At 39.5% G+C, this 20,969-nt stretch overlaps 3 protein-coding genes across 3 annotated transcripts; all 3 read left to right on the top strand.

Annotated features, from left to right (window-relative positions):
• The first annotated feature begins 1,632 nt into the window (after positions 1-1,632).
• LOC104430609 (hypothetical protein) lies at positions 1,633-2,838 on the top strand. Its single transcript, XM_010043361.3, has one exon. It carries the CDS (start codon positions 1,633-1,635, stop codon positions 2,836-2,838), a length of 1,206 nt encoding a protein of 401 aa, XP_010041663.2.
• Positions 2,839-5,676: 2,838 nt separating this feature from the next.
• Positions 5,677-9,619, top strand: LOC104430608 (probable splicing factor, arginine/serine-rich 6). Its single transcript, XM_039308221.1, has 9 exons — positions 5,677-5,862; positions 6,116-6,214; positions 6,316-6,746; positions 7,326-7,392; positions 7,472-7,525; positions 7,766-7,834; positions 7,976-8,039; positions 8,124-8,192; positions 9,332-9,619. The coding sequence occupies exons 1-8, from the start codon at positions 5,752-5,754 to the stop codon at positions 8,168-8,170; spliced, it is 942 nt and encodes a 313-aa protein (XP_039164155.1). The 5' UTR covers positions 5,677-5,751; the 3' UTR covers positions 8,171-8,192; positions 9,332-9,619.
• Positions 9,620-11,768: 2,149 nt separating this feature from the next.
• LOC120292201 (ABC transporter G family member 38-like) lies at positions 11,769-18,651 on the top strand. Its single transcript, XM_039310352.1, is given in 26 exon segments — positions 11,769-11,941; positions 12,117-12,237; positions 12,347-12,435; positions 12,537-12,621; positions 12,729-12,819; positions 12,822-12,887; positions 12,972-13,048; positions 13,131-13,184; positions 13,263-13,353; positions 13,454-13,755; positions 14,087-14,368; positions 14,441-14,757; positions 14,855-15,015; positions 15,096-15,137; positions 15,140-15,198; positions 15,291-15,447; positions 15,516-15,710; positions 16,136-16,452; positions 16,540-16,830; positions 16,915-16,998; positions 17,116-17,249; positions 17,358-17,585; positions 17,669-17,840; positions 18,036-18,290; positions 18,395-18,503; positions 18,506-18,651. Coding segments are annotated over 26 exon segments (4,083 nt in total). The 5' UTR covers positions 11,769-11,783.
• Positions 18,652-20,969: the final 2,318 nt, after the last annotated feature.

Raw genomic sequence — 20,969 nt, 5'->3', positions numbered from 1 at the left:
GAGTCATACTTCACCCTTTTAAAAGGCTAATTCTCTCAAGAACCCTTAATTTTGAGTCCAATTTCAATTTTGCCCAAAACTTTTATACAAAAAATTCTCAAATTTTCACTTCAGTCCTAGAACTGCTTACATGTTCAAAAATTATCATTCGTTTTTTTTTTTTTTAAGATTATCAACATTAAGGTGTAGGGTGTTGATGAAAATGCGGGTTTCAATGGACCTTCATTTGACTTTGATATTGATAATTTAGAAAAAAAACAGTGGATAATTTAGAAAAAAACCAGTGAAAGTTGAGGAGGTTTTTGTAGACATAACAAAAGTTTGAGATAGAATTAGGATTTGACCTAAAGTTGCGAGTTTTTTTTTTTTTTTTTTTTAAGGGAACTAGGTCAGACGACAGAAATCATTCTCACCCACCCTTTTTGCCCCAACATTATCTGCATAAAGAAAATTATATCACGGGCCAGACGAGTTCGTCCGCATCCCTCCTGTGCAAAATAATTAAACCTTAAAATTGTGGCCATCAGCGTTGGGGGCTTCCGACCCATTTGACATCAGTGGATAAGACTGAGCGTGGGATTTTCATAATACGTGCTGCCCCTTCTGGATTGGCCGCGAAATATCAATACAAAAAAGTGGGATTGCGTCACCATTTTCCTCTCCACCAATCGTTCCATCTAATTTATGATTAGAATGCCCAAAAAGAAATGTGCTGTAGAGCTCGCGTGCGATGTGCTTACTGCATCATTAGGTGACACTAAATTACAGGCACCAGTGCCGATCGCACACAAAAGTTAAGATGCCATTTGGCAAGAACATAAGAATTTTCTTTCGGTAGACATTGATGATTAAAGAAGTAATCGATCGTTGTTAATGTTAGGTTTTGTTACATCGTGAGATTTTGATGTGTACCTGGGTTTTCAGTTGTACGTGTCGCTAATGTAACGATAATTATCCAAGTGTTCTTTATGCTATCTATATACATAAAAGAAATTTTTTAAAGTAAAGGAAAAGCAGTGGGGACGTTTGTATCAGCCGCCCAGCTCTTTTCATCCACGCAAGGTGAGTCTCCATGTGCGCAATGCTGCGTTGGATCATTTGTCTTGTCCCCGTGGCCACAAACTTTTATATGCTTAATTTAACCTCTTCATGTCCTTTGCTTGTGAAAGTGACCTTGCTAACCTAACGAAGATTGTGGAAGAAAAAATGCATAAATTATTTTTAAATTATGACTTAAATATGTAATGTGATATGTAAATTTTTAATTTATTCTATAGTCCTTAAACCTTAGCTCAGTGTATAATGTCGTATTTGAACTTTTAATGCATATTTGAATTAGTCTCCGAATTATATGAAAATATTCAATGTTGTTTCTAAATTTAAACTAATAGAAGAATAGCGTTGGTATTTTTCATATAGTTTAGAGACTAGTTAAATATTTACTAAAACTTTAGGGCATTTATTGAACAAATTAAAAGTTTATGGATTATGTTACACATGGGTCAAAGTTCAGAAACTAATTTTATCATCGTCCAATTAATAAAATATGTTCCCAAAATCTGGACCGACTTCCACTATATAACCATCCTTCGCGAGCTCGTGTATTGGGAACAATTTTCCCTCGCCGAATCCATGGAAGAACATCTGAGTTATAACAGCTCCAATCCATTAGGGTTTTGCCTCCTCCCATCTGAGCTCATACAAAGCATCCTCCTGAACTTAGCTTTGCCAGAGATCGTCGGTCTGAAGCTGGTGAACAAGACCCTCGCCACCGTAATCTCTGACCAGACTTTCGTCCGCGAATGCAATACGAGATCGAGCTCGGCTGCATGGCTCTTCGTCTTCAAGAAGAGGTGGTCCAAGGATGCGATGCTCATGGGCTTCACGGACCGGTCGGCGTCGAACCGCTGGTTCAAGATTTCGATCGCCAAGATCTTGGAGCCCGTGGTTCCGCCGGGTGAGGTCTTTTATTTCTTGACGGCTTCCGGGAACATTTTCTTGTTTGCCTGCAATAGAGACAAGGAAGTGATGGCGGTCGATTTGATGGCCAAGACGGTCAAGAAAGTCCCGCCAAGCCCGTTGGGTCCACGGGGCACTTCTTCCTGGAGGAGGTCCGGGATGAAGCTGGTTCCAGGCGGGCCTCCCGGGTCGGGTCGCTTCCGCTTCCTGTTCGCAGAGCTGGTGGAGGATCGGCCTACCCTGTTTGTGTACGACTCGGAGACTGACGATTGGAAGAGGATGGAAGCGGAAGAGACCGAGGGCCGGTCGCGAAGTCGCGGTGAAGGACTCGACGGACGCATCTTTCTTCATCTGGTCAATGGACCCGGGTCGAACGTGATCATATCATGTGGATCCGAAAGCCTAAGCCCTTTAGTTCTGCGGCCAGGATTCAGCGGAGGAGGCAATCAAGGGCGGGAGCCGAACGGTATACTTGGTTGGGATTACTCGGCCAATCTCATACATGTGTACGGCGATGGCCACATGATGATAGTGAAATCGAGTGATGGCGACGACGCACGTAAAAGGACGAGATTTTTGGAGAGAATTGAGATATGGGGCTCCAGCGAAGATGGTAGAAACTGGGAATTTGTATCGGAAATCCCAAGAAATTTGGTCGGACAAATTGAGAAGCCCTACGGGGTTTTGATGGGCTGTTTGGAAGAAAGAGGAGGGATCATTAGGGCATGCTTGGTGAGTAATTGTGAAGGTGCGTGGGACATGATATGGCTATCTTATGACACTGCAAGGGGTCACTGGGCTTATGTCCCAATTCCTGATTCCAAAATGACGGGCTCGAACTTGGCAGGAATTTCCTTTTCAACGGGCCTAAATCTATAAAAAATGAAATGCATAGTTGCACATCAATTTAAACACCTGTATAGTTTGAATAGTCTCGTAGCTGCACGCATTCAATTTACACAAGTCGTCAGGTTAATTGGATGCACGGAAAGATACCTATGATATGACGACTCACGTGTATTGAACTTATAAGAATCGGATGTATGAATAGAATTTTTCCGTCTTGACAACGAAAATTTATGAATGTTTTAGGCTTTTTAGTTTGTCCCTAGCACGGGGATGGTGCTCCGCATGTACATCAACCATCAGTATGATCTTCCTGTAGAACAATTCCAAGTGACATTTGTCGCCGTACCTCATTTTCCGGACACCCGATTATGATGAAAATATTGGGAGGGTGAACTACATATCAACCAGAATTAGATTTAATGTACAAATGACAACATATGAACATTAACAAGACAATTAACTTCTGAGTTTTAGGAACACATAAGATATGCGAAATAGCAGTTAATTAGGAATCTTACTAGTTAATCACACAAAAGATAAGTTGCGCGTAGCAAATCACTCATAAAAATATGGAGAAATGACATAACTGATTCTTAAATTTTGATCCAATGTACAATATAATCCTGAATTTTTAATTTATTTGATATGGTCCATAAACTTGTGATACATATTCAATGTAATCTCTAAGCTGTATGGAGATGTTCAATGTTGTTCTTTCATTAATTCATGATCAATTGCATGTATAAAACCACTCATGAAAATATGGGGAAATGACATAAGTGGTCTATTTCTTAATGGGGTTTGCAATTTTTTTCCTAAAACACTCAAATATTGGACAAAGGGATTTTGGGTGTCCAAAGCCCCTTCCCAAGACCTTTCTGAAACGCAGCCTTAGTGGATGGATCCATGGTCGATTAAGGTTTCATTGATGGGGGCAGGCGAAGGCAAAAGCTTTGGTCGAAGCCCCAGATTTTTTCGAGTCATAATTTTTGGGAAGTTAAAAGTGAAAATAAATCATGTTGATCTGATGAGTGGGACTCTCCAACATGGTGCAGATCACATGGGAGCGAAATGTAGTTATCATCGAAGAGAATCAAATGGGGTGGCAGATTGGGTTATTAAGGTTCAAAGAAGAAAGTGCTTACTGAGTAATTGGGTCCTCTGTATCTCTATCTATTCTGGGCTTTTGGATTTACTTTGTTTTGAAACTTATGAAATGTATTCACAAACTCTATCTTAATGAATGAATATGCTCGTTTGTTACCCAGGAAAAAAAAAAACCGAAATGAACTGCATTTGAAATCAGCCCGAACCAAAAATACTTTGGTCTTGAGGAATCCCAGACATAAATAATCCAAAACTTGACCAGACTTGCAACTCCAGCATTACTTGATCCGGCCCATATTCAAAATGAAGGAAAATCGAGGATGATTTTACCCAAACCCAAACAACTACCGTATCCCAAAGTTAACCCAATCTAAAATCGACTTGGCCATATAACCCAACGAAACCCTTTGTTCGGTTCGTCTTTGACATCATTTTGAGCGTCCAAGGTCTTATCTCCATGTGAGAGACGTCGCAAAATGCAATGGCTGAGTTTTTCATTTTGATTTGTATGAGCTGAAGAGGGAAATTGATTCATATCATTTCGACCGAATCAAATCGAATAATCTCCTAAATTGTAGCTCGATTCCAAAGAACCTTTTTCTTTCTAATTCAAAGAACTCACATGTCCTCTTACAATCTCTAGAATAATCTCTAGAATGACAAATCTCTCGGGCCATAATTAACTCATAATCTCACATATTTAGTATCACCAATGCATGAAATTTTAGGAATTTTAGGTCTTGTTTGTTTTACGGAATATCTGACTTCTCTAGAAAATATTTTCCAATTTTTCAGAAAACTAATTATATTTCTGTTGTTTGATTAAAACCCGAAAATGAACTAAAAATATTTGTTGCCATTCGGTAAATAAAATCTTTTCCTCCGTGCACCTCTTTCAATAATTTTTTTACCATTGTACTTTTAAAAAAAATCAAATTTTAAATTATTTTCTTTTTATATTTTCATTTTCATTTTTTTTTCTTTTTCTTCTTCATTGGTCGGCCACGTCAACGATTGACAATGGGCCATAGGTGAGCTAGAGCCTTGTCGGCTTGTGGCGAGACCAATCTCGTTCAATGCTGCGAGCTCGAGCCCCGCTAGATCCGATCAATTGGTCAAGACTCAACCTTTGTCAGAGGTCAACAAAACCTCGCCAATGTCTAGCAACCTCGGGCAAGGCTTGAGCCCGTCTAGGTGGTCGGATCCAGTGAGGCCCAAGCTCACTCGAGGCGGTTGGGCGAGCTCGGGCCTCGCTAGATCTTTTGAGCTTGGTGAGGTTTGAGCCTTGTTGGACGTTGCTAGAGCCTTACCAACGTTTGGCGACCTTTGGCGAGGCTCAAGCTTGGCCTAGGTGGTCGGATTTGGTGGGGCTGAGCTCGTCTATGGCCAAAGAACCGGCCAATGAAGAAGAAAAAAAAGAAAAAAATTGATTTTTTTAAAATAAAAATAAAAAGGATTAAGTATTTAATAAAGGAAAGTGAGGTGAAAAATGTATGGCAAATATTTTCTTTTTATTTAGAGATGGAAAACATTTTTCCCTTCATGGAAATATGTTTTTCCCAACCAATTAATTTTCCGTGAAATGGTATCGTCGGAAAATCCAAAAAATGTTTATTTGGAAGTTATTTTCCGCGTGAGACGAATGGAGGCTTATCTATTAATGATAGATATCAATTATTTTGTTCGAACCGGTTCTCGAGAGCAAGGAAAAAAAAACCGGTTCTGTTCCTAAGACCGAGCCGAAACGCTTGAGGACCGAGACGCGATTGAGAGAACTGAGACTATCTCCGGCGAGGCGACGAAGAGATAGAGAGAGAGAGAGAGAGAGGGAGGAGGATGACGATCGACGACGAGAGCTCGGTGTACGTCGGAGGCCTTCCGTACAACGTCAACGACGACTCCCTCCGCGACCTCTTCGCCATCTACGGCTCCATCGTCGCCGTCAAGGTCTGTTGTTCCCCCCTCGCTTCGCAATTAGGGTTTTCGCCTCATTTCTTGTCCATAGCTTCCTGAGTTGTCAGTAGCTCTTGCCCTGGGCTTGGCCGGCGTCGCTCGTATCTGAGCTTTTTAAGTGATGGTTGTTTGGATTGAAGTAGCAGAAGTTTGGATTGCAAGCGATCGATCCTTTTTTTTTTTTTTTTTTATCTGTGGGGGCTTTTTAGGGTTTTATGTAATGCGGTGTGCGAATTTGGTTTTGCAGATTATTAACGATCGTTCCACGAGGGGGAAATGCTACGGCTTTGTCACGTTCACGAACCCGAGGTCCGCGATCGATGCCATCAATGACATGGACGGAAGGGTATGTGGTAGAAACTCTTCCCGGAGTCGATTCAGCTGCTTTCGTTTGCTCCCTCGCTTTTTGATGGGATCTTTGACTGTGTCGCGTTTTGTGTTTTTTAGACTATCAATGGACGGGTGGTTAGAGTTAATGGGGTGAAGACTAGAGGAGGTAGATGGGGCTTCGGCCGTGAGGGCTTGCCACGGAGCAATGAGCGGGGCATGGATCGAGAACGAGGTAGACATAGGGAGAGGGACTATGATCACGATAGGGACAGGCATTTGGACCGGTATAGTGACAGGTCTAGAGAGCGAGGTCGGTCTCGAGACCATGACCTAGACAGGGAGAGAGAGTATGAGCATGCTCATGGTCATGATTATGAAAGGGATCATCTCGTGGATAGAGATGAGGACGCTGGCAGGGATGTGGTTGACGATGAGCAAGAGCACAGCAGGGAGCACGTAAGGATTCATGACATGGACACAGATGGCGATATGCCGATTGACAGAAGGGACCTTAATGATGCAAATCAGTTTTCAAGGAAGCGGAGAGGGTAAAGAAACTCTATGTCAAGTTCAAGCTTAGTTTTACTTTTGCATTGTTCGCTTTCTAATTTTTCATATAAGTTAAACAGATTTTGGGAAAAGGGCAAAGCAAATCAGGCAGTAACACAGTTATGGAATTGGGACATTATGGAAAATCTCTCCCCAAGAATGGAAGCCATTGTCTTTTTAATCTAGAGGATATTGTTTCACAATTTTTATGTAATTTTCCTCTAAGGGGACAGATCTTTCATTTTAGTTGCTGCATGCTAGGGTGGCCACCCTCCAGTGTCTGTCAAACTTCTGTCCTATAAAATCACAGTTCTTTACAAAGTAAAGAGTTATTCAATTTGTATGATGTGTTCATGGATTTGGTTAGTTGTTGGGTGAAAGATCCTTCAATCTGCTTTGGTTGTTGAGTTATTAATTTGAATCATACAAGCCCAGTTAACTGTCTTGCCATGTTTTGTTGTTCTGAACAGAGGATGTCTGCTGTGTGTAAACAATTTGGGTGCAAGTAGTAGCTTAAGGTTAATCCTGACTGAGTTGAACTATCTTCATGCTTCTTCTATGTCCTTCTGTGGTTGCAGTTCCAGTCCTAACAGCCTTCATAGTAGGGAACTTTCATCAGATTTGCTTTATGATAGTTATGATCAGGTATGTAAGCTTTGGAGTCTCAAATTTCATTTTTAAGCTTCTGTGCTGAAGGATTAAGAACCATCTTTCCATTTGACAGACTAAAGAGCAACTGGAGATTTCAATTCAGAAGCATGAAGAACTGAAAGATGAGGTTGTATTCCACTACATGATTTAATCTCTTGCTTGAAAGAAAAGAATGTTCCTTAGTTCTGTAGAGATCTGTTAGCTCCTAAAAGAATGTACATGGGCAAGGAGAAAAATTAATAAGGAGTAATTGGACCTAGATTGTCTCGTTTCAATTTAAACAGCTGAACCAGGAAAAGCTGCCTCAAAACCTGGTCTTGGCAAATTCTTCTTAATCCTGTTCTTATCTGAAGTTGCTTGTGGGCAGATCTCTCATATGGAAGAGACGTTGGATGAAAAGCAACAATTTATCTTAGAACTGCAGAAGAAATCTAAGGTAACTTTTAGGTGTCCCAACACAATGGAATGCTGAATTGAGGATGTTGCTTTTTTTCACTCCTTTAAGTTCTTTCCGGTTATGTCGGTTGTGGCTTACCCAGCTTGCAATATAATTAGTTGGATTTGATGTTGACTGCAGAAATTAGAGGATTCTTTGACCTCTGCAAAAACTAACTTCTCGACGCAAGATGCAGTTGACCAAGGTATTTTGGCCAATATTCTGTTGGTTTTTTAATTTTCAGCTACTGCTTAAGAAAATGCCTGAATCGGGGAATATTTTTTTGTAGCTTCACAAATGCTATCTTCAAATCAGAGACTACAGCAGCAAACTTAAAAGCTGTGAACAGGAACTGCAGGTTAGCTTTTTCTTTCTTTGTTATGTTGGTGATGCAGAGTTGGAGGGAGTTCTTTCTCCTGCATACTACGGTTGTTCTTTTGTAAGTTTCAAGCAATGATAAAGTAGGAAGGGATTGCTACCAACTCCATTTTCCTTCCACATTTACGAGGAAATTTCTTTGATTTAGTTCCTAAGGCTCCTTTTTATTTCTAGCATGTGGAGAGGATGGTAAACCCAATGGTGAAAATTGGTGAACTCCTTTTTGTATTTTTTTTTATTTAGTTAAATTTATTGTAGTACATCTACATTTTTTTGTTTTGAAACTCGAAGCTTCTTGAATTTTGTAAAAGGATGTAGCATTGGATAAAGAGTACAGTCACTGCTGTCGATCACTTTTCTAAATTGCATTTATCTTGATTGAAACTGTTTTACTTTTGCTGGCTATTGTTTTGTTAGATCAAAGAAGTCATCATGTATTCAGTATATTTAAAAAGAGTGCATATAGTGGCGTGAAAAGTACCTTTTTGGGCGTATATTTAATTCTGTATTTCTGTTTTAGCCCACATTCAATACATCATATTAGCAAGGTAAATATTTTTTTTTTTATAAATATTGTGTACTGCAGTATTGAAAGCTATTTAAATACCAAAGAAATTTGTTCTCTGAGTTTAATGGCCGAGTGGATTTTAATTGGACTTTCAAGTTACTTGTTCTGATTTGGTTTAGTCAAGGCTGCATTTGGACCTGAGTTTTCCCTGTTAGCTTTGGTTTTCAGTTTTCTGCGATTTATTGCCCATTCCATTTTTGAGAAAACTTTGGTGCTCTGAAGACTGGGGGGCTGGGCATGCCTCACTTTTTTCTTAGCTGCGTGGTTGCATTTATACCTTTCCTTGAGTTACAAGTGGTTGCTAAATGAGACTCCATAGAGAGAACTTTTAGCATGCGAATGTATGCTTTTCTTGAGTTCGTTTAAGGTACCCTTCAGATATTGATTTCATGGAATGTTGTCTTTGTTGAGACTGAATTGCTTTTCTGGATTTGGGAAATCAGGTTAATTCACAAACTTTTTAGAACTCTAGAATCTTCTGCAAGAGACGGAACAAGAAAAGATGAGTGGATGAGTAGTGTTGTAAATGAATATTCTTTTTCCCTTTGCAGTCCCTTGTTGATTCGGCATTGGCAGAAAGTGACTTCGGCAACGATACTAGCTTAAGGCGTGGAGTACTGGTTAATGGCAATGCGTGACACGTCACTGAACTGTCGAATCGAGAAGCATGGTGGATTATTGGATTAGTGTGGAGTTTTGTTTTCGGGTATGGATGTAAATCTGCATAGAGATGCTGAATTTATGGGGATTTAGATATTTGATGTATGATGGTGGATGTTAGAATCTCGTCCCATGTCAACTGCCAGATGAGTTCTTGGTTTACCTTTGTTCTGGTTGTAGGGAATGACAGCTTATGGAAAGAAAAAACATTACTTCAGGCTTCAGGGAGCAGAGAGTACCTTTGCAGATTAATAATGGAGCATTATGCTTTGTAAATGAATGGTATCGACCCAATACATTTGATGGGGCCATGGTACTAGCATTCTGAAATTACCTTTTCCTCGGGGCCTATCCTCAATTTTTCTGTTCTTGTTCTTTGGAATAGAAAAAGAACGGAAATCCATTTGATAACATTAGTTAATTTTTATACTCTCCAGAATAGATAAGTAGTTAGGGAATGGGTTTCGAATATAAATAGAAAAGTTGAAAAATTTATTTCTTTGCTATAGGGAACAATTTCTAAATTAGGTCATTTTCATTTTCATTTGTTTTTCCTTTTCTTCTTTCTCCTCCTCTTCTTGGGGAAGCCTTGCCATGACTTGGCAAGGTCAAGCCTTGCCTAGCCCAAATCTAACGAAGTTGGCCGGGCGAGGCCCAACCTCCCTAGATTTGTACAAAGCTACCTCACTTAGCCACCAATGAGGCTTGACCTTGTTTAGCCACCGCAAGGTCAACTTTGCTTTGCCATGGTGAGGGTGGCCTTGCCCAGCCATGGCGAGGCTCACCCAAGGTTGCCAACCATCGTGGAGGCCGACCACCGATCGACTAGAGGAAGAAGAAGATGGGAGGAAAAAAAAAAAGAAAAAAAAAAAGAAAATTTGAGAAAATTATTAACAAAATATATAAAAAAAAATTACGTCATAAAAAAATTAAGTTGTACCAAGCAGCTGTTAATTTTTTATCTCGAAAATTGAAATTTTGTATGGTTACTAAATGCATTTGAATGCTCAAAAATCCGTCTAGGAAATAGAAATGAAAAAACTATTCATGAACAAAAATTATTCCCGATAGCAGAAATGATACCAAATGCATCCTTAGTATAAAAGATTTAATTCTTAAGTTTATGAATTTTGCGATGCCACGGTCATTAGCATAATGACTGATAAAATAACTTATCCCCTAAAGTACTAGGCGTCACTATGACCTTTCTTGCTTCTGAATATGGTGACGAGTATGTACTTCTCCCTATTACTGGTACCACTGTGGAACCTTGCCTGGTATTTTGTACAACCGTCTATTCTAGTTCATAATTATTAATCTAAGGCGGTCCTTGTTTTCACGGCTTAAAATGGGGAAAATTTTCCTGTTTTACTCTGTTAAGCACAAGAAGAAATGCATGCGGTGCATCCAAGCTATGCGCATAGGTTGTTTTCGCGAATCACGATCAGCCAAATAAGAGATTCATGAGGAAAGGATGATGTAAAATTGCGGCAACTGCTAATACTCCACTCATTTCAGGTTTCTAGACTCTCCAAATTTTGACTTAAATGATGCAATTTTAGATGGACTTGGTCTTCACAGAGCAACAAATCAACGAGGCTCCTACAATTCAATGACATGCAACGAAATGAACCAACTAAATAGATTTCTTGACATACAATGACATGCAACGAAATGAACCAACTAAATGGATTTCTTGACATACGTGACTGCCTTCCCTGTTGGTACCCCAAATCCAATCTTTACCACGAGGCTTGGAAAAGTTCAGGTGTTCCCGAGTCAGTTTACAGCTAACTTCAATTGCCAGCAGATCTCAGTGATTGGAATGGCTATTGACTGAAAGGTAAACCTGACTCACATTGGAAATTGGCGTTTAGTTACATTGAACTTGAAGCCCGACCAGATTATACTAATCCTCAGAGCCACAGATAAAGCAGTGAAGAGCACCAAAATTGGTAAACTTCCACTTAAGGAAGGTGCTTCCAAAATATAGACATTTTCAATTTCCAAGATTACAATTTTTAATGAAGTCATTCAATGCCAAATCTCACAGGGTATTTAAGGTGTTCATATATTCCTCGTTCCTATTAAGAAACATAATCTGATGATACCGTCTCTTGCTATCTTGGGACGTCAGAAACTAATATAAATGGAAGACAATAAGCATATGATTTGGGGAGTTCTACATTCCTGAATCTGTGGATTGCGAGGCAGACGATGGAGCTAGGGCCCATTAGGACTTATTCAAATGCACATAGCATTCACAGTGGCAGTAGGAATCGAGAAGATGATGAAGAAGCTCTCAAATGGGCTGCTCTTGAGCGTCTGCCAACATACCAGAGAATGCAGAAAGCAGTTCTGCATGGAGTTACAGGAGATCTTAAAGAAACAGACCTCAAGAAACTCGGGTTTGAGGAGAGGCAAGGTTTACTGGATATGTTTCTGAAGAGTGGTGATACCAACGAAGAATTTCTGCAGAAGCTCAAGAACAGGATAGACAGGTTAGGTGTACTAGTATTAGACGAATGAGATGATGCTAATCATGCCTTTATCAAGATGATTCTTTTTGCGAGAAGTTTATATAGATGATATTGCAAGTCGAAAAAATCATATGCAAATTCCCGCCTTATCTGTATTTCAAGTATATACGTTTTATTTATATTTTTTGAAGAACAGGGTTTGTCTCAAATTACCTACAATTGAGGTTCGATTCCAGAATCTCAATGTTGAGGCAGAAGCTTATGTGGGTGATAGAGCTTTACCGACAGTATTCAATTCCTTTGTCAACTGGCTAGAGGTACTCCTTTAGAACTGGAACGAAAATTCAATTATGAGTTTTTTTCTCTTGTTCTTTTGGTGTTGTCATTCTTGAGGCTTTCATAGTGATTGTCTGTTCTGTCGTAAAGGATGTAGGAAATTATCTTCATCTCCTTCCAAGTCATAAGAGAAGGTTTTCTGTTCTTCGTAACGTCAGTGGTATTTTAGGACCTGGAAGGTACCTTATTTTGATTAATCATTTAGCCAACTTTCTTCACTTTTGTTAATCCTGTCGGGTCCATAAATATTAAGATTGCACACTTCTTAAATTGTTTGCAGAATGACCTTGCTGCTGGGACCACCTGGCTCAGGCAAAACCACCTTACTCAAAGCTTTGATGGGAAAGCTAGATCCGGAACTGAACGTACGACAACCTTCTTCCAGAATTTTTCTTCCAGAACATTTAGTTCCTATGGCATTTGGTATTTGCGTCAGTCTTCAATCATCTCATATTTTCCTTGTCAATTATAGTTTTCAGGAGAAGTTACATACAACGGGCACAAAATGCACGAGTTCGTGCCAGAAAGGACAGCTGCTTACATTAGCCAGTACGACATCCACATTCCCAGATGACTGTTAGAGAAACATTGGCCTTCTCTGCAAAATGTCAAGGAGTTGGTTCTAGCTACGGTAAGTTAAAATTTGCAAATAATAGAGCTGTTAGACATGCAGAATTGGCATCTTCATGACTTCTACCAAATCCACAACCTGCAGATATGCTTACAGAACTTCTAAGAAGGGAGAAGTTATTGAAAATTAAGCCAGATCCTTATATCGATGCTCTGATGAAGGTAGATATATCTTACTTGACTTGGAGACATTATCCTTCTGTTTTTCCTTATATTCTCATGATGAGAATGTATTGTTGCACAGGCATCAGTTTTGAAGGAACACAAGGAAGATACGGTTACTGATTATGTTCTTAGGGTAAGATAAACCTTTTGTAGAGCTATTTAGATCTTAGATTTCACACATTGCACTGATCCAAGCACTGTTTTCTCCCAGATTTTAGGACTTGAAGTTTGTGCTGATACTATGGTAGGAGATGCAATGATAAGGGGCATTTCTGGAGGACAAAAGAAACGTGTTACTACTGGTAAAGAACCGCATGGATGTAATTCTCTTATAAGATGGCTAAGTTTGGTGCGCTTTGGTTACCTATTTACACTTCTTCTTTTCTGATTTAATTGGTTCAGGGGAAATGCTGGTTGGTCCTGTGAATGTGCTTTTCATGGACAATATATCAACTGGTCTCGACAGTTCGACCACCTTTCAGATAGTAAATTCTATCAGGCAATCCATTAACATATTTAGCAAGACTGCTCTCATCTCCCTTCTCCAGCCACCTCCAGAAACTTATGAGCTCTTTGATGACGTTTTACTCCTTGCGGAAGGACAAATTGTGTACCATGGCCCACGTGAATGCATTCTCGAATTTTTTGAATCTATGGGCTTCAAATGTCCTGACAGGAAAGGCGTTGCTGACTATCTACAGGAAGTACGTGTGATTTAATGACATAAGTTTCATTTATGTGGTATTGCTAGCTTAGTTCCTTTATTATTTTGGAAGGCAATTGTTTGGCAAACTTTTCCATTTGTCAGCCACTCACTTCATTTTTGAAAACATTTCTAGGAGGAATAGTAAAATTTCTGAGCTAACATGAATTCCACGGTGGAGCATTGGGTATTCTATTATCCAAGCAATACATGAGTTTAAGTTGCATGATCTGCTTTCTGTCGGCTCTCTAGTATTCTTCTCCAAGTGACGAACTGCCCCTGGACAAGCAAATTATGCCTGCCTAACTTTTGCTTCAACTGTGATTAAAAAGGTGACTTCAAGAAAGGATCAGAGGCAGTACTGGGTCAAAGAAGAATCGCTTTATCGTTATATTCCAGTTGCTGAGTTTGTTGAGGCCTTCAAGTCATTTCATGTGGGAAGAGCTAATGAAGAGGAGCTGAGGATCCCATTTGATAGGTCAAAGAATCATGCTGCAGCTTTGACGAAATCTAAGTATGGTGCTAGCAAGAGGGAACTATTGAAAGCCTGCCTGTCGAGGGAAGCAACTCTAATGAAGAGGGATGCCAAATTACACATATTAAAGATAGTTCAAGTAAGTGAAGTTTATTTTTATAGGCTTTTTATGAACTCCAAAATTTTTGACCTCATCTAATTGGCATGTCAGCTTTGGATCTGTTCAATCATTCTGGCAATGGTATTTGGACAAGCTAGAAAGCAGCATCATTCAGTGGAAGATGGAGCGGTGCAGCTTGGTGCACTCTATTTCTTGATCCACTTGCTATTATTCGCTGGATTTTTCGAGCTTCCAAACACGATTGATAAGCTTCCTGTGTTCTACAAGCAAAGGGATCTCCATTTTTATCCTTCATGGGCATTCTCATTGCCGTCATCCATCCTCTGTTTGCCTTTATCCTTCATAGAAGTCGCTCTTGTGGTTTGCACAACTTATTTTGTAATAGGTTTTGATCGTAGTGTCACAAGGCGAGTTTCATCACCCAATTTGTGCAAAACATTTCTCATTCATGTAATCTCTAGTATTGGTGGATTGCTTCCATTGACTTGTTGATTTATTGTTCAGGTTGCTAAAGCAATACTTGGCACTTGTGTTAAGTGGACAAATGTCATACACACTTTTTCGATGCACAGCCACGCTGAGCCGGGACCATATCATTGCAAACACTGCTGGAAGCTTCGTAATAATTTGGGTTCTAACATTTGGTGGGTTTGTCTTATCAAAAGGTATGGCCTTTATCATTAAAAGATAGAGAGTACTGGTTTTATTTGCCTCAGAAGTCCTATGACCCTGGTCTTCCTTTCAGCAAGAATGAAGAAGTGGCTGATATGGGGCTTCTGGACATCTCCCTAATGTACACGCAAGCCGCCATCTCAGTAAATGAATTTCTTGGTGAATCTTGGAGTCATGTACGCCATCAATTGTTGTTATTGTAATAATATGCTGTTTCTCCTGTAAATTTTTGTGGAAAGTGTATAATTGATCTATGAAATCCATATAGGTCCTCGAAGGAACACAAGAGACTCTGGGAATAGCTCTATTGAGATTACGAGGCTTGTTCACGGATCCAAGTTGGTATTGGATCAGCCTTGGTGCATCGATTGGCTTCATCGTTCTGTTAAATGTTGTCAGCACTCTCGCACTTTCTTATCTCAATCGTAAGCTAAAATCATTAGGAGCTGAGCTGCTGATTTCATCGAGGGTTCCCACAATTGATAATTCTAAGCACACTGAACTTTTGCTGCAGAGTATGGGAAATCACAAACCATTTTTATGACAGAAGAAGTCTTGAACGAAAAACACAAGACTAGAGAAGATGGAGGAGGCAGAAAAAGAACGTTTCTCCCGTTTACTCCGTTGTCCATGACCTTTGAGAATGTCACATATTCTGTTGATATGCCAGAGGTACTCATGCTTTTGTGTTAAAAAGTCCCACCCAAAAGCTTAAACTAATAGGTGGAGGGAGACCACATGAATATGAAGAGTATTTAGGACTCATTGTGAATCAATGTGGGATGATATTTCAACACTTCCTCTCACGTGCAAGTGGAATTACGAGCTGCATGTGGAATTTTGACTATGCAGATTCATATGGAATTTTTTTTACCACGCACCTTCACGTAAGGGATAGCTGGCTCTGATGCCATGTTAGAAAGTCCAACTCAAAAGCTTAAGTTAATAGGTGGAGGGAGATCACATAAATATAAAGAGCATTTAGGACCCATTGTCGATCGATGAGGGATGATATTTCAACATTTTGTTTGGGACTCAGTGACTTGTGGACAAGACTTGTTGGTCACAAATTCAATGGTTATCCATAAAATTTGAACTTGCAGGGATTCCAAGATTCTCAGCAGAATCGGTTAATGCTTCTGAATGGAGTTAGTGGAGCTTTCAGACCAGGAGTTCTGACGGCACTCATGGGAGTTAGTGGTGCTGGAAAGACTACATTACTCGATGTATTGGCTGGAAGGAAGACCGGTGGATACATAGAAGGAAACATCACCATATCGGGTCACCAAAAGGAGCAGGAAACTTTCGCTCGGATCTCCGGGTACTGCGAACAGGAAGACATACATTCTCCTTTTGTTACTGTGTACGAGTCCCTTCTCTATTCAGCATGGCTCCGATTGCCTCAAGAGACTGACTCAAAGACACGAGAGGTGCATTTAATTCTGCGTGTTTAGCTGCATAATCTCATGAGCTTTTGGTTGATGGTAATAACTGCTGTATATGTGTGAACAATGCAGCTTTTCATAGAGGAGGTGATGGACTTAATTGAGCTGATGCCTCTAAGAAATGCTCTCGTCGGAGTTTCGAATCTTAATGGACTTTCGGTGGAGCAACGGAAAAGGTTAACCATTGCGGTTGAGCTTGTTGCCAACCCATCGATAATTTTCATGGATGAGCCAACTTCAGGCCTTGATGCCCGAGCAGCTGCCATTGTGATGAGAACCATAAGAAGCACCGTTGATACAGGAAGGACAGTAGTGTGCACAATTCATCAACCAAGTCTTGACATATTTGAATCCTTTGATGAGGTAACATCAGCGACACTAGACATGCTTTCTTTAAGTACATCTTTCGGCAAGGAACATAACTTTGGCTTTTTGAACTAACCGCAGTTGATCCTATTGACCCGGGGTGGAAGAGAAATATACACAGGTCCTTTGGGACCGCAATGTCGTACACTGATAACCTATTTCGAGGTGGACATTTGCATTAAATAAATCCTGATCCACTTATATATGCAGTTAATATCATTTTTATATACCTCATAATCACATTGGCCGACTCATTTTTGTCCAAATTGGTGGTTTTTGAAGAGCATACCTGGAGTTGTAAGAATAGGAGACGATACTAATCCTGCAAACTGGGTGATGGAAGTCACTGCAAGGGCACAAGAAGAGATCTTGGGTGTAAGTTTTGCAGATGAGTACAAGAGATCAGAACTTTATAGGTATCAATAAAAAATAAAAATAAAAATCTTCTCTTATTTCTTTATAAGGAGAGGAACAGTGGACAGGATTTTCATTAAAATATCTCACGTCAAGGACTTATGGTGCAGGAGAAATGAAGCTTTAATTGGGGAATTGAGTGTGCCTTCTCTCTATTCACATCCCCTTAGTTTTCCCTCAAAGTACTCACAATCCTTCCTATGTCAGTTCAAAGCTTGCTTATGGAAACAGCACAAATCCTACTGGCGGAATGTGCCGTATACAGCAGCACGGTTTTTTTTCACCGTGTCAGCGGCCTTGGTATTTGGCTTTCTATTCTGGGATTTCGGATCCAAAAGGTATGATACATAAAAAGAAACCCAAGTCATCTCTCATCATGTTATTGTTTATTGAGCAATCATGAATGAGATTCATCACGCAGGAGCTCAAAAGAGGATATATTTAACGGAGTGGGAGCTATGTTCTCTACACTCATGTTTGTAGGAACACAAAGTGTTTCTCTGGCGCGTCCAGTAATAGTGACTGAAAGACTTGTGTACTATCGAGAGCATGCGGCTGGAATGTACTCTTCTTTTCCTTATGCGATGGCACAGGTGATTAAGTATGTTTATTGATTCATAGAAATCAACATAGTAGGAGACTAAGTCATAGAGCTGAGTGGCTTCAATTCATAACATACGTATGATGTTATGAGCCACTTAAGGACAGCAGAATGAGCTTTAGGCATGAGTACTCTGAATCTGATCCTTACTTTACAGTGTTCGCGAATGATCCTTACTGATTTTCAGGTTGCAATTGAGATTCCATATACAATAGTTCAGGCTGTTATTTATGGGACCATAATATTCGCGATGATGGGATATGAATGGACAGCTACGAGGTTCTTTTTAAACCTGTTCTTCTCGTTCATCTCCATCTTGTACTTTGTGTACTTTGGGATGATGATCATAGCAGTTAGTCCTAACCAAGTGATCGCCGCGGTATCCTCTGGCATGCTCTACTCAGTATGGACTCTCTTCTCAGGCATGGTGATTCCCAGGACGGTAAAGTTTTGCCTATTCGCCTTCGCACCCTGCTTTGTAGATTTGATTTTGACGAGGATCACACTGGTTAATTCTACCTTAATGGTCTTTTCTTCCTGTTGCAGAGAATTTCTGTGTGGTTGAGGTGGTATGCATGGATATGCCCGGTCTCTTGGAGTATGTACGGCATGGTCACTGCACAATATGGTGATATGCATAACAAGTTTGACTCGGGGAGACGGTTGCGGAGTATCTTAGGGATTATTTCGGCTTCAGATACGACTTCTTGTGGGTGGTATCAGTCGTATTGATTGGATTTGTACTGCTCTTTCTTAGTGTATATGTCTATGCTATGAAGGCTTTGAACTTTCAGAAGAGATAGGCAAAGTCGAAAAGTCTAATTATGTTCTGAAAGCACATTTGGAATAAATTTTGTTCCCGACATTTGCTTTGTGTTATCCATCCGGTCGTCATGCTAATTTAATGAACTTTGTGTTGACCGGCTTGTGGATCTATGCGTTTGCTTGATTTCTTGAGCACATATCAGTAGGAAACTGCCGGCACTGATTTTGTTCCAATTTCTGACTACTCTTCAGACAACATTTTTATGACAAGCACAACATGAACTAGTTTTCCTCAAAGATGACCATATAAAGATTCAGCAACGCAACGTGACCGACCGATCCACTCCAGTGACGGTCGCAAAGCAAACTTGATGCGTTTATTGCCTTATACGCGAGGGAGGGGGAGCAAGAATGAGAATCGATCCGCTCCATTGACAGTCGCAAAGCAAACTTAATGCGCTGATTGCCTTGCTACGCGAAGGTGGGAGAGCAAGAACGAGAATTCATCTTAAGGCTTTCGGCACCCGCTGCACACCGATCTCTACTTACCCAATTAGTGCAGACATGAATAGTCTGCGTATCTAGTTCTAATGCGTCTTCGCTTAGTTTAGTAGAGAAAATTCACCGTCCCTGCACGATTGTAGTCTATTTAGGAAGGGGTTTTCCATGACCTCTCGAGGGACGTCGGTGGCACGTTGGCTACTCGCCATTTACTCGTTAGTAGCTGAGGCAACGTTAGGGTTTTTGAAGGCATTTCCAGATGAAGTTGAGCGAGGGCAAAAGAGGGCAAAGGTTGAAGAAAAAAAATCTATTTACGTTACGAAAATATAGCATTCAAAAATATCTCTAAATTTGCCTTGGACTAAACACTTTTAGAGAGCTTTAGAGATGCAATTGCATCTTTCCAAAGCAACTCTAAAATGTGATGAATTGCATTTACCAAATGGGTTTTGGGGCCCAAAGGGCTTGGGAAACGCATACTTAGGGAGCTAAACTTTATGTGCGAACCACAATTAGTAGGTGAACTGTAAAATAGAAATAACAAAACTCATACTCATCGTGAGAAAGTACAATCTATTTGAAACGGTAAAATTATTAGGTGAATGTCTTGCACCAGTGGACGAGCACTCGGTGGAAATATATAATAAGAGAGGAGATAAATAGGGGTCCGGAAAAATTGAAAATCAACAACTCATACCTTGATGCCATATGAAACTTTGTAAGACCGTTGTCAATTGTTTTAAAATTTTAGGTATGTTTATTTCAGTGAAAACTTTATGACATAGGAAAGTACTTTCCAAAAAATCATTTTTTAGAAAATGTATAGTTTTCTTTTATTTTGTGATATGTGTTCAAAAACGCTTTCTAGTATTTGAATCTCATTTGGAAAGTGATTTCAATCTCATACTTTTATTTCATGGCATAGAAAAAATCAAAATTTTAATTTTTTTTCTTTTTTCCTTCCCCGTTGCTAGTTACCCGGCCTCGGCAATAGCCAGATTACCAATCATAACATGGATCGGTGAGCTTGAGTCTCACCAAATGTTGACGAGGCCTTGGCTTCGCTTGTGGCTGGTTTATTATGGCTAGCAATTGGTTGAAGAAGAAGAAGAAGAAGAAGAAGGAAAACGAAAAGAAAAGAAAAAGTAAAAAATATTAAAGTATTCAAGATAAGTACTTTTGGAGTAACATTAGTATAGACACGCGACATGTGATATATGGCACGACACATCATTTATAAAAAAAAAAAAATTGAAGAATTTATTAAATATATATTTTTATTATAATACATTATAATAATAATAATAATAATAATAATAATAATAATAATAATAATAATAATAATAATAATAAGAGTATATAATTAATTTATATTAAAAACATTACTCTAACATTTGTTACTATCATTCATTGTTTTAATTTGATAGAGATTAAACGAGAACTTCAAAAATTGCAAGAGACGTGGGATTAAATCTAGTTTTCCATATATAAAACTTCAACAACATATTCGAGTGCTTCAAGCCATAAAATGCAATACCCAAAAAAAAAAAAAAAAAAAACCACAAATTTCCAACTTGTGAGATAATAAAAGGTGTCAATTCGTGGTGGGGTCATTTTCTTTTCAGCTTTCTGTCTTTCTTCTTTCTTTTTTTGTTTGTCGTAAATTTCCCATTGCCATCCAACTTATTGAAGAATCCTCCTCATATCAAGAAAAACTTTGGGGACTAATCATAAAATTTTTCCTCAGCTCCCATTGGACAATGATGCCAATCAGTTTATATGATGGGACATAGATTCAGTGGTGTGTTCATGTGGGAGTGGGGCCATTGAATTGATCAATGGGAGAAAGCATCAT

The sequence above is a fragment of the Eucalyptus grandis genome, chromosome 3, assembly GCF_016545825.1.
Source record: "Eucalyptus grandis isolate ANBG69807.140 chromosome 3, ASM1654582v1, whole genome shotgun sequence".
Taxonomy (NCBI): domain Eukaryota; kingdom Viridiplantae; phylum Streptophyta; class Magnoliopsida; order Myrtales; family Myrtaceae; genus Eucalyptus; species Eucalyptus grandis.
The sequence above is the reverse complement of the archived record's forward strand: the minus strand, read 5'-3'. Positions and strand labels throughout refer to the sequence as shown.

Bases quoted from the DNA above. Each gene is read 5' to 3' on its own strand.
- LOC104430609 (XM_010043361.3), top strand. From the start codon at position 1,633: ATGGAAGAACATCTGAGTTATAACAGCTCCAATCCATTAGGGTTTTGC.
- LOC104430608 (XM_039308221.1), top strand. From the start codon at position 5,752: ATGACGATCGACGACGAGAGCTCGGTGTACGTCGGAGGCCTTCCGTAC. The intron at 6,215-6,315 runs GTATGTGGTAGA...TGTGTTTTTTAG, and splicing joins TCAATGACATGGACGGAAGG to ACTATCAATGGACGGGTGGT. The intron at 8,040-8,123 runs GTATTTTGGCCA...ATTTTTTTGTAG, and splicing joins GCAAGATGCAGTTGACCAAG to CTTCACAAATGCTATCTTCA.